Raw genomic sequence first — 18,492 nt, forward strand, 5'->3', positions numbered from 1 at the left:
AGTGCCTATGTTTTAATGCAAGGAGCATTACGGGTAAGGCAGATGAACTTAGAGCTTGGATTACTACTTGGAACTATGATGTTATTGCCATTACAGAGACCTGGTTGAGGGAAGGGCAGGATTGGCAGCTAAACGTTCCAGGATTTAGATGTTTCAGGCGGGATAGAGGGGGATGTAAAAGGGGAGGCGGAGTTGCGCTACTTGTTCGGGAGAATATCACAGCTATACTGCGAGAGGACACCTCAGAGGGCAGTGAGGCTATATGGGTAGAGATCAGGAATAAGAAGGGTGCAGTCACAATGTTGGGGGTATACTACAGGCCTCCCAACAGCCAGCGGGAGATAGAGGAGCAGATAGGTAGACAGATTTTGGAAAAGAGTAAAAACAACAGGGTTGTGGTGATGGGAGACTTCAACTTCCCCAATATTTGACTGGGACTCACTTAGTGCCAGGGGCTTAGACGGGGCGGAGTTTGTAAGGAGCATCCAGGAGGGCTTCTTAAAACAATATGTAGACAGTCCAACTAGGGAAGGGGCGGTACTAGACCTGGTATTGGGGAATGAGCCCGGCCAGGTGGTAGATGTTTCAGTAGGGGAGCATTTCGGTAACAGTGACCACAATTCAGTAAGTTTTAAAGTACTGGTGGACAAGGATAAGAGTGGTCCGAGGATGAATGTGCTAAATTGGGGGAAGGCTAATTATGACAATATTAGGTGGGAACTGAAGAACATAGATTGGGGGCGGATGTTTGAGGGCAAATCAACATCTGACATGTGGGAGGCTTTCAAGTGTCAGTTGAAGGGAATACAGGACAGGCATGTTCCTGTGAGGAAGAAAGATAAATACGGCAATTTTCGGGAACCTTGGATGACGAGTGATATTGTAGGCCTCGTCAAAAAGAAAAAGGAGGCATTTGTCAGGGCTAAAAGGCTGGGAACAGACGAAGCCTGTGTGGCATATAAGGAAAGTAGGAAGGAACTTAAGCAAGGAGTCAGGAGGGCTAGAAGGGGTCATGAAAAGTCATTGGCAAATAGGCTTAAGGAAAATCCCAAGGCTTTTTACACGTACATAAAAAGCAAGAGGGTAGCCAGGGAAAGGGTTGGCCCACTGAAGGATAGGCAAGGGAATCTATGTGTGGAGCCAGAGGAAATGGGCGAGGTACTAAATGAATACTTTGCATCAGTATTCACCAAAGAGAAGGAATTGGTAGATGTTGAGTCTGGAGAAGGGGGTGTAGATAGCCTGGGTCACATTGTGATCCAAAAAGACGAGGTGTTGGGTGTCTTAAAAAATATTAAGGTAGATAAGTCCCCAGGGCCTGATGGGATCTACCCCAGAATACTGAAGGAGGCTGGAGAGGAAATTGCTGAGGCCTTGACAGAAATCTTTGGATCCTCGCTGTCTTCAGGGGATGTCCCGGAGGACTGGAGAATAGCCAATGTTGTTCCTCTGTTTAAGAAGGGTAGCAAGGATAATCCCGGGAACTACAGGCCGGTGAGCCTTACTTCAGTGGTAGGGAAATTACTGGAGAGAATTCTTCGAGACAGGATCTACTCCCATTTGGAAGCAAATGGACGTATTAGTGAGAGGCAGCACGGTTTTGTGAAGGGGAGGTCGTGTCTCACTAACTTGATAGAGTTTTTCGAGGAGGTCACTAAGATGATTGATGCAGGTAGGGCAGTGGATGTTGTCTACATGGACTTCAGTAAGGCCTTTGACAAGGTCCCTCATGGTAGACTAGTACAAAAGGTGAAGTCACACGGGATCAGGGGTGAGCTGGCAAGGTGGATTCAGAACTGGCTAGGCCATAGAAGGCAGAGGGTAGCAATGGAGGGATGCTTTTCTAATTGGAGGACTGTGACCAGTGGTGTTCCACAGGGATCAGTGCTGGGACCTTTGCTGTTTGTAGTATATATAAATGATTTGGAGGAAAATGTAACTGGTCTGATTAGTAAGTTTGCAGACGACACAAAGGTTGGTGGAATTGCGGATAGCGATGAGGACTGTCTGAGGATACAGCAGGATTTAGATTGTCTGGAGACTTGGGCGGAGAGATGGCAGATGGAGTTTAATCCGGACAAATGTGAGGTAATGCATTTTGGAAGGGCTAATGCAGGTAGGGAATATACAGTAAATGGTAGAACCCTCAAGAGTATTGAAAGTCAAAGAGATCTAGGAGTACAGGTCCACAGGTCATTGAAAGGGGCAACACAGGTGGAGAAGGTAGTCAAGAAGGCATACGGCATGCTTGCCTTCATTGGACGGGGCATTGAGTATAAGAATTGGCAAGTCATGTTGCAGCTGTATAGAACCTTAGTTAGGCCACACTTGGAGTATAGTGTTCAATTCTGGTCGCCACACTACCAGAAGGATGTGGAGGCTTTAGAGAGGGTGCAGAAGAGATTTACCAGAATGTTGCCTGGTATGGAGGGCATAAGCTATGAGGAGCGATTGAATAAACTCGGTTTGTTCTCTCTGGAACGAAGGAGGTTGAGGGGCGACCTGATAGAGGTCTACAAAATTATGAGGGGCATAGACAGAGTGGATAGTCAGAGGCTTTTCCCCAGGGTAGAGGGGTCAATTACTAGGGGGCATAGGTTTAAGGTGAGAGGGGCAAGGTTTAGAGTAGATGTACGAGGCAAGTTTTTTACGCAGAGGGTAGTGGGTGCCTGGAACTCGCTACCGGAGGAGGTAGTGGAAGCAGGGACGATAGGGACATTTAAGGGGCATCTTGACAAATATATGAATAGGATGGGAATAGAAGGATACGGACCCAGGAAGTGTAGAAGATTGTAGTTTAGTCGGGCAGTATGGTCGGCGCGGGCTTGGAGGGCCGAAGGGCCTGTTCCTGTGCTGTACATTTCTTTGTTCTTTGTTTGTTCTTTGTCTCTGTATAACACTGGGGTACAGTACTGGTGGGGACGGGTCTGTCTCTGTGTAACACTGGGGTACAGTACTGGTGGGGACGGGTCTGTCCCTGTATAACACTGGGGTACAGTACTGGTGGGGACGGGTCTGTCATTGTATAACACTGGGGTACAGTATTGGTGGGGAGGGGTCTGTCTCTGTGTAACACTGGGGTACAGTACTGGTGGGGAGGGGTCTGTCTCTGTGTAACACTGGGGTACAGTACTGGTGGGGATGGGTCTGTCCCTGTGTAACACTGGGGTACAGTACTGGTGGGGACGGGTCTGTCTCTGTGTAACACTGGGGTACAGTACTGGTGGGGACAGGTCTGTCTCTGTGTAACACTGGGGTACAGTACTGGTGGGGACAGGTCTGTCACTGTATAACACTGGGGTACAGTACTGGTGGGGACGGGTCTGTCACTGTATAGCACTGGGGTACAGTACTGGTGGGGACGGGTCTGTCACTGTATAACACTGGGGTACAGTACTGGTGGGGAGGGGTCTGTCACTGTGTAACACTGGGGTACAGTACTGGTGGGGAGGGGTCTGTCAGTGTATAACACTGGGGTATAGTACTGGTGGGGATGGATCTGTCACTGTATAACACTGGGGTACAGTACTGGTGGGGACAGGTCTGTCACTGTATAACACTGGGGTACAGTACTGGTGGGGACGGGCCTGTCACTGTATAACACTGGGGTACAGTACTGGTGGGAACGGGTCTGTCACTGTATAACACTGGGGTACAGTACTGGTGGGAACGGGTCTGTCACTGTATAACACTGGGGTACAGTACTGGTGGGGACGGGTCTGTCACTGTGTGACACTGGGGTACAGTACTGGTGGGGACTGGTCTGTCACTGTATAACACTGGGGTACAGTACTGGTGGGGACGGGTCTGTCACTGTATAACACTGGGGTACAGTACTGGTGGGGACGGGTCTGTCACTGTATAACACTGGGGTACAGTACTGGTGGGTACGGGTCTGTCACTGTATGACACTGGGGTACAGTACTGGTGGGGACGGGTCTGTCACTGTATAACACTGGGGTACAGTACTGGTGGGGACGGGTCTATCTCTGTGTAACACTGGGGTACAGTACTGGTGGGGAGGGGTCTGTCTCTGTGTAACACTGGGGTACAGTACTGGTGGGGACGGGTCTGTCCCTGTATAACACTGGGGTACAGTACTGGTGGGGACGGGTCTGTCACTGTATAACACTGGGGTACAGTACTGGTGGGGAGGGGTCTGTCACTGTATAACACTGGGGTACAGTACTGGTGGGGACGGGTCAGTCACTGTATAACACTGGGGTACAGTACTGGTGGGGAGGGGTCTGTCACTGTATAACACTGGGGTACAGTACTGGTGGGGACGGGTCTGTCGCTGTATAACACTGGGGTACAGTACTGGTGGGGACGGGTCTGTCGCTGTATAACACTGGGGTACAGTACTGGTGGGGACAGGTCTGTCACTGTATAACACTGGGGTACAGTACTGGTGGGGACAGGTCTGTCACTGTGTAACACTGGGGTACAGTACTGGTGGGGACGGGTCTGTCTCTGTATAACACTGGGGTACAGTACTGGTGGGGACAGGTCTGTCACTGTATAACACTAGGGTACAGTACTGGTGGGGACGAGTCTGTCACTGTATAACACTGGGGTACAGTACTGGTGGGGACGGGTCTGTCACTGTATAGCACTGCGGTACAGTACTGGTGGGGACGGGTCTGTCACTGTATAGCACTGCGGTACAGTACTGGTGGGGACGGGTCTGTCACTGTATAACACTGGGGTACAGTACTGGTGGGGACGGGTCTGTCACTGTATAACACTGGGCTACAGTACTGGTGGGGACGGGTCTGTCACTGTATAACACTGTGGTACAGTACTGGTGGGGACGGGTCTGTCACTGTATAACACTGGGGTACAGTACTGGTGGGGACGGGTCTGTCACTGTATAACACTGGGGTACAGTACTGGTGGGGACGGGTCTGTCACTGTATAACACTGGGGTACAGTACTGGTGGGGACAGGTCTGTCACTGTATAACACTGGGGTACAGTACTGGTGGGGACGGGTCTGTCACTGTATAACACTGGGGTACAGTACTGGTGGGGACAGGTCTGTCACTGTATAACACTGGGGTACAGTACTGGTGGGGACAGGTCTGTCACTGTATAACACTGGGGTACAGTACTGGTGGGGACGGGTCTGTCACTGTATAACACTGGGGTACAGTACTGGTGGGGACGGGTCTGTCGCTGTATAACACTGGGGTACAGTACTGGTGGGGACGGGTCTGTCACTGTATAACACTGGGGTACAGTACTGGTGGGGACGGGTCTGTCTCTGTATAACACTGGGGTACAGTACTGGTGGGGACGGGTCTGTCGCTGTGTAACACTGGGGTACAGTACTGGTGGGGACGGGTCTGTCCCTGTATAACACTGGGGTACAGTACTGGTGGGGACGGGTCTGTCACTGTATAACACTGGGGTACAGTATTGGTGGGGAGGGGTCTGTCTCTGTGTAACACTGGGGTACAGTACTGGTGGGGAGGGGTCTGTCTCTGTGTAACACTGGGGTACAGTACTGGTGGGGATGGGTCTGTCTCTGTGTAACACTGGGGTACAGTACTGGTGGGGACGGGTCTGTCTCTGTGTAACACTGGGGTACAGTACTGGTGGGGACAGGTCTGTCTCTGTGTAACACTGGGGTACAGTACTGGTGGGGACAGGTCTGTCACTGTATAACACTGGGGTATAGTACTGGTGGGGACGGGTCTGTCACTGTATAACACTGGGGTACAGTACTGGTGGGGACAGGTCTGTCACTGTATAACACTGGGGTACAGTACTGGTGGGGACGGGCCTGTCACTGTATAACACTGGGGTACAGTACTGGTGGGAACGGGTCTGTCACTGTATAACACTGGGGTACAGTACTGGTGGGAACGGGTCTGTCACTGTATAACACTGGGGTACAGTACTGGTGGGGACGGGTCTGTCACTGTGTGACACTGGGGTACAGTACAGGTGGGGACTGGTCTGTCACTGTATAACACTGGGGTACAGTACTGGTGGGGACGGGTCTGTCACTGTATAACACTGGGGTACAGTACTGGTGGGGACGGGTCTGTCACTGTATAACACTGGGGTACAGTACTGGTGGGGACGGGTCTGTCACTGTATAACACTGGGGTACAGTACTGGTGGGTACGGGTCTGTCACTGTATGACACTGGGGTACAGTACTGGTGGGGACGGGTCTGTCACTGTATAACACTGGGGTACAGTACTGGTGGGGAGGGGTCTGTCTCTGTGTAACACTGGGGTACAGTACTGGTGGGGAGGGGTCTGTCTCTGTGTAACACTGGGGTACAGTACTGGTGGGGACGGGTCTGTCCCTGTATAACACTGGGGTACAGTACTGGTGGGGACGGGTCTGTCACTGTATAACACTGGGGTACAGTATTGGTGGGGAGGGGTCTGTCTCTGTGTAACACTGGGGTACAGTACTGGTGGGGAGGGGTCTGTCTCTGTGTAACACTGGGGTACAGTACTGGTGGGGATGGGTCTGTCTCTGTGTAACACTGGGGTACAGTACTGGTGGGGACGGGTCTGTCTCTGTGTAACACTGGGGTACAGTACTGGTGGGGAGAGGTCTGTCTCTGTGTAACACTGGGGTACAGTACTGGTGGGGACAGGTCTGACACTGTATAACACTGGGGTACAGTACTGGTGGGGACGGGTCTGTCACTGTATAACACTGGGGTACAGTACTGGTGGGGACAGGTCTGTCACTGTATAACACTGGGGTACAGTACTGGTGGGGACGGGTCTGTCACTGTATAACACTGGGGTACAGTACTGGTGGGGACAGGTCTGTCACTGTATAACACTGGGGTACAGTACTGGTGGGGACAGGTCTGTCACTGTATAACACTGGGGTACAGTACTGGTGGGGACGGGTCTGTCACTGTATAACACTGGGGTACAGTACTGGTGGGGACAGGTCTGTCGCTGTATAACACTGGGGTACAGTACTGGTGGGGACGGGTCTGTCACTGTATAACACTGGGGTACAGTACTGGTGGGGACGGGTCTGTCTCTGTATAACACTGGGGTACAGTACTGGTGGGGACGGGTCTGTCTCTGTGTAACACTGGGGTACAGTACTGGTGGGGACGGGTCTGTCCCTGTATAACACTGGGGTACAGTACTGGTGGGGACGGGTCTGTCACTGTATAACACTGGGGTACAGTATTGGTGGGGAGGGGTCTGTCTCTGTGTAACACTGGGGTACAGTACTGGTGGGGAGGGGTCTGTCTCTGTGTAACACTGGGGTACAGTACTGGTGGGGATCGGTCTGTCTCTGTGTAACACTGGGGTACAGTACTGGTGGGGACGGGTCTGTCTCTGTGTAACACTGGGGTACAGTACTGGTGGGGACAGGTCTGTCTCTGTGTAACACTGGGGTACAGTACTGGTGGGGACAGGTCTGTCACTGTATAACACTGGGGTACAGTACTGGTGGGGACGGGTCTGTCACTGTATAGCACTGGGGTACAGTACTGGTGGGGACGGGTCTGTCACTGTATAACACTGGGGTACAGTACTGGTGGGGAGGGGTCTGTCACTGTGTAACACTGGGGTACAGTACTGGTGGGGAGGGGTCTGTCAGTGTATAACACTGGGGTATAGTACTGGTGGGGATGGATCTGTCACTGTATAACACTGGGGTACAGTACTGGTGGGGACAGGTCTGTCACTGTATAACACTGGGGTACAGTACTGGTGGGGACGGGCCTGTCACTGTATAACACTGGGGTACAGTACTGGTGGGAACGGGTCTGTCACTGTATAACACTGGGGTACAGTACTGGTGGGAACGGGTCTGTCACTGTATAACACTGGGGTACAGTACTGGTGGGGACGGGTCTGTCACTGTGTGACACTGGGGTACAGTACTGGTGGGGACTGGTCTGTCACTGTATAACACTGGGGTACAGTACTGGTGGGGACGGGTCTGTCACTGTATAACACTGGGGTACAGTACTGGTGGGGACGGGTCTGTCACTGTATAACACTGGGGTACAGTACTGGTGGGGACGGGTCTGTCACTGTATAACACTGGGGTACAGTACTGGTGGGTACGGGTCTGTCACTGTATGACACTGGGGTACAGTACTGGTGGGGACGGGTCTGTCACTGTATAACACTGGGGTACAGTACTGGTGGGGACGGGTCTGTCTCTGTGTAACACTGGGGTACAGTACTGGTGGGGAGGGGTCTGTCTCTGTGTAACACTGGGGTACAGTACTGGTGGGGACGGGTCTGTCCCTGTATAACACTGGGGTACAGTACTGGTGGGGACGGGTCTGTCACTGTATAACACTGGGGTACAGTATTGGTGGGGAGGGGTCTGTCTCTGTGTAACACTGGGGTACAGTACTGGTGGGGAGGGGTCTGTCTCTGTGTAACACTGGGGTACAGTACTGGTGGGGATGGGTCTGTCTCTGTGTAACACTGGGGTACAGTACTGGTGGGGACGGGTCTGTCTCTGTGTAACACTGGGGTACAGTACTGGTGGGGAGAGGTCTGTCTCTGTGTAACACTGGGTACAGTACTGGTGGGGACAGGTCTGTCACTGTATAACACTGGGGTACAGTACTGGTGGGGACGGGTCTGTCACTGTATAGCACTGGGGTACAGTACTGGTGGGGACGGGTCTGTCACTGTATAACACTGGGGTACAGTACTGGTGGGGAGGGGTCTGTCACTGTGTAACACTGGGGTACAGTACTGGTGGGGAGGGGTCTGTCAGTGTATAACACTGGGGTATAGTACTGGTGGGGATGGATCTGTCACTGTATAACACTGGGGTACAGTACTGGTGGGGACAGGTCTGTCACTGTATAACACTGGGGTACAGTACTGGTGGGGACGGGCCTGTCACTGTATAACACTGGGGTACAGTACTGGTGGGAACGGGTCTGTCACTGTATAACACTGGGGTACAGTACTGGTGGGAACGGGTCTGTCACTGTATAACACTGGGGTACAGTACTGGTGGGGACGGGTCTGTCACTGTGTGACACTGGGGTACAGTACTGGTGGGGACTGGTCTGTCACTGTATAACACTGGGGTACAGTACTGGTGGGGACGGGTCTGTCACTGTATAACACTGGGGTACAGTACTGGTGGGGACGGGTCTGTCACTGTATAACACTGGGGTACAGTACTGGTGGGTACGGGTCTGTCACTGTATGACACTGGGGTACAGTACTGGTGGGGACGGGTCTGTCACTGTATAACACTGGGGTACAGTACTGGTGGGGACGGGTCTGTCACTGTATAACACTGGGGTACGGTACTGGTGGGGACGGGTCTGTCACTGTATAACACTGGGGTACAGTACTGGTGGGGACGGGTCTGTCACTGTATAACACTGGGGTACAGTACTGGTGGGGACGGGTCTGTCACTGTATAACACTGGGGTACAGTACTGGTGGGGACGGGTCTGTCACTGTATAACGCTGGGGTACAGTACTGGTGGGGACGGTCTGTCACTGTATAACACTGGGGTACAGTACTGGTGGGGACGGGTCTGTCACTGTATAACACTGGGGTACAGTACTGGTGGGGATGGGTCTGTCACTGTATAACACTGGGATACAGTACTGGTGGGGACGGGTCTGTCACTGTATAACACTGGGGTACAGTACTGGTGGGGACGGGCCTGTCACTGTATAACACTGGGGTACAGTACTGGTGGGGACGGGTCTGTCACTGTATAACACTGGGGCACAGTACTGGTGGGGATGGGTCTGTCACTGTATAGCACTGGGGTACAGTACTGGTGGGGACGGGTCTGTCACTGTATAACACTGGGGTACAGTACTGGTGGGGATGGGTCTGTCACTGTATAACACTGGGGGACAGTACTGGTGGGGACGGGTCTGTCACTGTATAACACTGGGGTACAGTACTGGTGGGGACGGGTCTGTCACTGTGTGACACTGGGGTACAGTACTGGTGGGGACGGGTCTGTCACTGTATAACACTGGGGTACAGTACTGGTGGGGACGGGTCTGTCACTGTATAACACTGGGGTACAGTACTGGTGGGAACGGATCTGTCACTGTATAACACTGGGGTACAGTACTGGTGGGAACGGGTCTGTCACTGTATAACACTGGGGTACAGTACTGGTGGGGACGGGTCTGTCACTGTATAACACTGGGGTACAGTACTGGTGGGGACGGGTCTGTCACTGTATAACACTGGGGTACAGTACTGGTGGGGACGGGTCTGTGACTGTATAACGCTGGGGTACAGTACTGGTGGGGACGGGTCTGTCACTGTATAACACTGGGGTACAGTACTGGTGGGGACGGGTCTGTCACTGTATAACACTGGGGTACAGTACTGGTGGGGACGGGTCTGTCACTGTATAACACTGGGGTACAGTACTGGTGGGGCCGGGTCTGTCACTGTATAACACTGGGGTACAGTACTGGTGGGGACGGGTCTGTCACTGTATAACACTGGGGTACAGTACTGGTGGGGACGAGTCTGTCACTGTATAACACTGGGGTACAGTACTGGTGGGGACAGGTCTGTCACTGTATAACACTGGGGTACAGGACTGGTGGGGACGGGTCTGTCACTGTGTAACACTGGGATACAGTACTGGTGGGGACGGGTCTGTCACTGTATAACACTGGGGTACAGTACTGATGGGGATGGGTCTGTCACTGTATAACACTGGGGTACAGTACTGGTGGAGACGGGTCTGTCAGTGTATAACACTGGGGTACAGTACTGGTGGGGACGGGTCTGTCTCTGTGTAACACTGGGGTACAGTACTGGTGGGGACGGGTCTGTCACTGTATAACACTGGGGTACAGTACTGGTGGGGACGTGTCTGTCTCTGTGTAACACTGGGGTACAGTACTGGTGGGGACTTGCCTGTCAGTGTATAACACTGGGGTACAGTACTGGTGGGGACGGGTCTGTCACTGTATAACACTGGGGTACAGTACTGGTGGGGACGGGTCTGTCACTGTATAACACTGGGGTACAGTACTGGTGGGGACAGGTCTGTCACTGTATAACACTGGGGTACAGTACTGGTGGGGACGGGTCTGTCTCTGTGTAACACTGGGGTACAGTACTGGTGGGGACAGGTCTGTCACTGTATAACACTGGGGTACAGTACTGGTGGGGAAGGTCACTGTATAACACTGGGGTACAGTACTGGTGGGGACGGGTCTGTCAGTGTATAACACTGGGGTACAGTACTGGAGGGGACGGGTCTATCACTATGTAACACTGGGGTCCAGTACTGGTGGGGAGGGGTCTGTCACTGTGTAACACTGGGGTACAGTACTGGTGGGGAGGGTCTGTCACTGTGTAACACTGGGGTACAGTACTGGTGGGGACGGGTCTGTCACTGTGTAACACTGGGGTACAGTACTGGTGGGGATGGTCTGTCACTCTATAACACTGGGGTACAGTACTGGTGGGGAGGGGTCTGTCACTGTGTAACACTGGGGTACAGTACTGGTGGGGAGGGTTCTGTCACTGTGTAACACTGGGGTACAGTACTGGTGGGGATGGTCTGTCACTCTATAACACTGGGGTACAGTACTGGTGGGGAGGGGTCTGTCACTGTGTAACACTGGGGTACAGTACTGGTGGGGACGGGTCTGTCACTGTATAACACTGGGGTACAGTACTGGTGGGGACGGGTCTGTCACTGTATAACACTGGGGTACAGTACTGTTGGGGACGGGTCTGTCTCTGTGTAACACTGGGGTACAGTATTGGTGGGGACAGGTCTGTCTCTGTGTAACACTGGGGTACAGTACTGGTGGGGACGTGTCTGAGAGGGGCGATATTGTTGGAGAGGACAGTGTGAAACAGATTGGTAAGCTCGAGGAAATACTTGTTAGGAAGGAAGATGTGTTGGGCATTTTGAAAAACTTGAGGATAGACATGTCCCCCGGGCCTGACGGGATATATCCAAGGATTCTATGGGAAGCAAGAGATGAAATTGCAGAGCCGTTGGCAATGATCTTTTCGTCCTCACTGTCAACAGGGGTGGTACCAGGGGATTGGAGAGTGGCGAATGTCGTGCCCCTGTTCAAAAAAGGGACTAGCGATAACCCTGGGAATTACAGGCCAGTTAGTCTTACTTCGGTGGTAGGCAAAGTAATGGAAAGGGTACTGAAGGATAGGATTTCTGAGCATCTGGAAAGACACTGCTTGATTAGGGATAGTCAGCACGGATTTGTGAGGGGTAGGTCTTGCCTTACAAATCTTATTGAATTCTTTGAGGAGGTGACCAAGCATGTGGATGAAGGTAAAGCAGTGGATGTAGTGTACATGGATTTTAGTAAGGCATTTGATAAAGTTCCCCATGGTAGGCTTATGCAGAAAGTAAGGAGACATGGGATAGTGGGAAATTTGGCCAGTTGGATAACGAACTGGCTAACCGATAGAAGTCAGAGAGTGGTGGTGGATGGCAAATATTCAGCCTGGATCCCAGTTACCAGTGGCGTACCGCAGGGATCAGTTCTGGGTCCTCTGCTGTTTGTGATTTTCATTAATGACTTGGATGAGGGAGTTGAAGGGTGGGTCAGTAAATTTGGAGACGATACGAAGATTGGTGGAGTTGTGGATAGTAAGGAGGGCTGTTGTCGGCTGCAAAGAGACATAGATAGGATGCAGAGCTGGGCTGAGAAGTGGCAGATGGAGTTTAACCCTGAAAAGTGTGAGGTTGTCCATTTTGGAAGGACAAATATGAATGCGGAATACAGGGTTAACGGTAGAGTTCTTGGCAATGTGGAGGAGCAGAGAGATCTTGGGGTCTATGTTCATACATCTTTGAAAGTTGCCACTCAAGTGGATAGAGCTGTGAAGAAGGCCTATGGTGTGCTCGCGTTCATTAACAGAGGGATTGAATTTAAGAGCCGTGAGGTGATGATGCAGCTGTACAAAACTTTGGTAAGGCCACATTTGGAGTCCTGTGTACAGTTCTGGTCGCCTCATTTTAGGAAGGATGTGGAAGCTTTGGAAAAGGTGCAAAGAAGATTTACCAGGATGTTGCCTGGAATGGAGAGTAGGTCTTACGAGGAAAGGTTGAGGGTGCTAGGCCTTTTCTCATTAGAACGGAGAAGGATGAGGGGCAACTTGATAGAGGTTTATAAGATGATCAGGGGAATAGATAGAGTAGACAGTCAGAGACGTTTTCCCCGGGTGGAACAAACCATTACAAGGGGACATGAATTGAAGGTGAAAGGTGGAAGATATAGGAGGGATATCAGAGGTAGGTTCTTTACCCAGAGAGTAGTGGGGGCATGGAATGCACTGCCTGTGGAAGTAGTTGAGTCGGAAACATTAGGGACCTTCAAGCAGCTATTGGATAGGTACATGGATTACAGTAAAATGATAGTGTAGATTTATTTGTTCTCAAGGGCAGCACGGTAGCATTGTGGATAGCACAATTGCTTCACAGCTCCAGGGTCCCAAGTTCGATTCCGGCTTGGGTCACTGTCTGTGCGGAGTCTGCACGTCCTCCCCGTGGCTGCGTGGGCTTCCTCCGGGTGCTCCGGTTTCCTCCCACAGTCCAAAGATGTGCGGGTTAGGTGAATTGGCCAATGATAAATTGCCCTTAATGTCCAAATTGCCCTTGGTGTTGGGTGGAAGTGTTGAGTTTGGGTAGGGTGCTCTTTCCAAGAGCCGGTGCAGACTCAAAGGGCCGAATGGCCTCCTTCTGCACTGTAAATTCAATGATAATCTATGATTAATCTAGGACAAAGGTTCGGCACAACATCGTGGGCCGAAGGGCCTGTTCTGTGCTGTATTTTTCTATGTTCAATGTTCTGTGTAACACTGGGGTACAGTACTGGTGGGGACTGGTCTGTCAGTGTATAACACTGGGGTATAGTACTGGTGGGGATGGATCTGTCACTGTATAACACTGGGGTACAGTACTGGTGGGGACAGGTCTGTCACTGTATAACACTGGGGTACAGTACTGGTGGGGACGGGCCTGTCACTGTATAACACTGGGGTACAGTACTGGTGGGAACGGGTCTGTCACTGTATAACACTGGGGTACAGTACTGGTGGGAACGGGTCTGTCACTGTATAACACTGGGGTACAGTACTGGTGGGGACGGGTCTGTCACTGTGTGACACTGGGGTACAGTACTGGTGGGGACTGGTCTGTCACTGTATAACACTGGGGTACAGTACTGGTGGGGACGGGTCTGTCACTGTATAACACTGGGGTACAGTACTGGTGGGGACGGGTCTGTCATTGTATAACACTGGGGTACAGTAACGGTGGGGACGGGTCTGTCACTGTGTGACACTGGGGTACAGTACTGGTGGGGACGGGTCTGTCACTGTATAACACTTGGGTACAGTACTGGTGGGTACGGGTCTGTCAGTGTATAACACTGGGGTACAGTACTGGTGGGGACGGGTCTGTCTCTGTGTAACACTGGGGTACAGTACTGGTGGGGACGGGTCTGTCACTGTATAACACTGGGGTACAGTACTGGTGGGGACAGGTCTGTCAGTGTGTAACACTGGGGTACAGTACTGGTGGGGAGGGTCACTGTATAACACTGGAGTACAGTACTGGTGGGGACGGGTCTGTCACTGTATAACACTGGGGTACAGTACTGGTGGGGAGGGTCACTGTATAACACTGGAGTACAGTACTGGTGGGGACTTGTCTGTCAGTGTGTAACACTGGGGTACAGTACTGGTGGGGACGGGTCTGTCACTGTATAACACTTGGGTACAGTACTGGTGGGTACGGGTCTGTCAGTGTATAACACTGGGGTACAGTACTGGTGGGGACGGGTCTGTCACTGTATAACACTGGGGTACAGTACTGGTGGGGATGGGTCTGTCACTGTATAACACTGGGGTACAGTACTGGTGGGTACGGGTCTGTCACTGTATGACACTGGGGTACAGTAACGGTGGGGACGGGTCTGTCACTGTGTGACACTGGGGTACAGTACTGGTGGGGACGGGTCTGTCACTGTATAACACTTGGGTACAGTACTGGTGGGTACGGGTCTGTCAGTGTATAACACTGGGGTACAGTACTGGTGGGGACGGGTCTGTCACTGTATAACACTGGGGTACAGTACTGGTGGGGACGGGTCTGTCACTGTGTAACACTGGGGTACAGTACTGGTGGGGATGGTCACTGTATAACACTGGGGTACAGTACTGGTGGGGACGTGTCTGTCTCTGTGTAACACTGGGGTACAGTACTGGTGGGGACTTGTCTGTCAGTGTGTAACACTGGGGTACAGTACTGGTGGGGACTTGTCTGTCAGTGTGTAACACTGGGGTACAGTACTGGTGGGGACTTGTCTGTCAGTGTATAACACTGGGGTACAGTACTGGTGGGGACGGGTCTGTCTCTGTGTAACACTGGGGTACAGCACTGGTGGGGACAGGTCTGTCACTGTATAACACTGGGGTACAGTACTGGTGGGGACAGGTCTGTCACTGTATAACACTGGGGTACAGTACTGGTGGGGACGGGTCTGTCACTGTATAACACTGGGGTACAGTACTGGTGGGGACGGGTCTGTCACTGTATAACACTGGGATACAGTACTGGTGGGGACAGGTGTGTCACTGTATAACACTGAGGTACAGTAGTGGTGGGGACGGGTCTGTCACTGTACAACACTGAGGTACAGTAGTGGTGGAGTCGGGTCTGTCACTGTACAACACTGAGGTACAGTAGTGGTGGGGACGGGTCTGTCACTGTACAACACTGAGGTACAGTAGTGGTGGAGTCGGGTCTGTCACTGTATAACACTGGGGTACAGTACTTGTGGGGACGGGTCTGTCACTGTATAACACTGGGGTACAGTACTGGTGGGGATGGGCCTGTCACTGTATAACACTGGGATACAGTACTGGTGGGGATGAGTCTGTCACTGTATAACACTGGGGTACAGTACTGGTGGGGACGGGTCTGACACTGTATAATACTGGGGTGCAGTATTGGTGTTCCTTGTCCAAATTTGTGGCTGTGCGTTGTCCCGGCTGTGTGGCCACTGGTAAAACAGGATCTACAAGCATTTAGAGAGGCAAGGACTGATTCGGGGCAGTCAGCATGGCTTTGTGCGTGGAAAATCATGTCTCACAAATTTGATTGAGTTTTTTGAGGGAGTGACCAAGAAGGTAGATGAGGGCAGTGCAGTAGACGTTGTCTACATGGACTTTAGCAAAGCCTTTGACAAGGTACCGCATGGTAGGTTGTTGCAGAAGGTTAAAGCTCACGGGATCCAGGGTGAGGTTGCCAATTGGATTCAAAATTGGCTGGACGACAGAAGGCGGTTGTAGAGGGTTGTTTTTCAAACTGGAGGCCTGTGACCAGTGGTGTGCCTCAGGGATCGGTGCTGGGTCCACTGTTATTTGTGATTTATATTAATGATTTGGATGAGAATTTAGGAGGCATGGTTAGTAAGTTTGCAGATGACACCAAGATTGGTGGCACAGTGGATAGTGAAGAAGGTTATCTAGGATTGCAACGGGATCTTGATCAATTAGGCCAGTGGGCCGACGAATGGCAGATGGAGTTTAATTTAGATAAATGTGAGGTGATGCATTTTGGCAGATCGAATCAGGCCAGGACCTACTCAGTTAATGGTATGGCGTTGGGGAGAGTTATAGAACAAAGAGATCTAGGAGTACAGGTTCATAGCTCCTTGAAGGTGGAGTCGCAGGTGGACAGGGTGGTGAAGAAGGCATTCGGCATGCTTGGTTTCATTGGTCAGAACATTGAATACAGGAGTTGGGACGTCTTGTTGAAGTTGTACAAGACATTGGTACGGCCACACTTGGAATACTGTGTGCAGTTCTGGTCACCCTATTATAGAAAGGATATTATTAAACTAGAAAGAGTGCAGAAAAGATTTACTAGGATGTTGCCGGGACTTGAGAGGCTGGATAGACTGGGACTTTTTTCCCTGGAGCGTAGGAGGCTTAGGGGTGATCTTATAGAGGTCTATAAAATAATGAGGGGCATAGGTAAGGTAGATAGTCAACATCTTTTCCCAAAGGTAGGGGAGTCTAAAACTAGAGGGCATAGGTTTAAGGTGAGAGGGGAGAGATTCAGAAGGGCCCAGAGGGGCAATTTCTTCACTCAGAGGGTAGTGAGTGTCTGGAATGGGCTGCCAGAGGTAGTAGTAGAGGCGGGTACAATTGTCTTTTAAAAAACATTTAGATAGTTACATGGGTAAGATGGGTATAGAGGGTTATGGGCCAAGTGCGGGCAACTGGGACTAGCTTAATGGTAAAAACTAGGCGGCATGGACTGGTTGGGCCGAAGGGCCTGTTTCCATGCTGTAAACTTCTATGATTCTATAAAACCCCACTGCTCTATTGCAGAGTGACGAGGTGGATATGGATGGGGACTCGGATTTTGACGATGCTAGCGGGCGCAGCTCATCAATTCGATCTGACACCTCAACCGGGGCCCTGAAGAAAGCAAAGCTGAAGGGCAGGGTCAGGCGGAAGAAGAGGAAGAGTAAGTATTGTGGCAATGTAGGCCTTTCATTAACGTGGGTGAAGTTACAAGGACAGATTGCACCAACCTGGTTTTTAATCCTGGAGTAGGAGACCGAGGTTGTTGGCTTGGCTCAGGTGTTGAAAAAGTAAAAGGGCTTCAATAGGGTGGAGAGAAACTGAGAGAGATTCTAAAACCAGGGGATTCTCTTCCCACCCTCTTTAATATCCCCCCCCCCACCCACCGTCTACACCTCCTCGCTCTCCATTCTCTTTAATATCCATCCTCTCTAAACCCCCTCGCTCTCCATTCTCTTTAATATCCGTCCTCTCTAAACCCCCTCGCTCCCCATTCTATTTAATATCCGGCCTCTCTAAACCCCCTCGCTCTCCATTCTGTTTGATATCCGTCCTCTCGAAACCACCTCGCTCTCCATTCTCTTTAATATCCGTCCTCTCTAAACCCCCTCGCTCTCCATTCTCTTTAATATCCGTCCTCTCTAAACCCCCTCGCTCTCCATTCTGTTTGATATCCGTCCTCTCTAAACCTCCTCGCTCTCCATTCGCTTTGATATCCGTCCTCTCTAATCCCCCTCGCTCTCCATTCTCTTTAATATCCGTCCTCTCGAAACCCCCTCGCTCCCCATTCTGTTTAATATCCGTCCTCTCTAAACCCCCTCGCTCTCCATTCTCTTCAATATCCGTCCTCTCTAAACCCCCTCGCTCTCCACCCCCTTTAATACCCATCCTGTCTAAACCTCCTCACTCTCCACTCCCTTTAATAGCCGTCCTGTCGAAACCTCACTCTCCACCCCCTTTAATACCCGTCCTGTCTAAACCTCACTCTCCACCCCCTTTAATACCCGTCCTGTCTAAACCTCACTCTCCACTCCCTTTAATACCCGTCCTGTCTAAACCTCACTCTCCACCCCCTTTAATACCCGTCCTGTCTAAATCTCCTCACTCTCCACTCCCTTTAATACCCGTCCTGTCTAAACCTCCTCACTCTCCACTC

General features: G+C 51.6%; 1 protein-coding gene across 1 annotated transcript in view; it reads left to right on the forward strand.

Annotated features, from left to right (window-relative positions):
- Positions 1–18,492, forward strand: part of LOC140404604 (chromodomain-helicase-DNA-binding protein 3-like) — a 209,473-nt gene that overhangs the window by 69,287 nt on the left and 121,694 nt on the right. The window contains exon 7 of the mRNA XM_072493205.1: positions 17,361–17,499. Coding sequence (XP_072349306.1) covers positions 17,361–17,499 — 139 coding nt within the window. The remainder of the gene's footprint in view (positions 1–17,360; positions 17,500–18,492) is intronic.

This window comes from Scyliorhinus torazame, chromosome 31, assembly GCF_047496885.1.
Source record: "Scyliorhinus torazame isolate Kashiwa2021f chromosome 31, sScyTor2.1, whole genome shotgun sequence".
Taxonomy (NCBI): domain Eukaryota; kingdom Metazoa; phylum Chordata; class Chondrichthyes; order Carcharhiniformes; family Scyliorhinidae; genus Scyliorhinus; species Scyliorhinus torazame.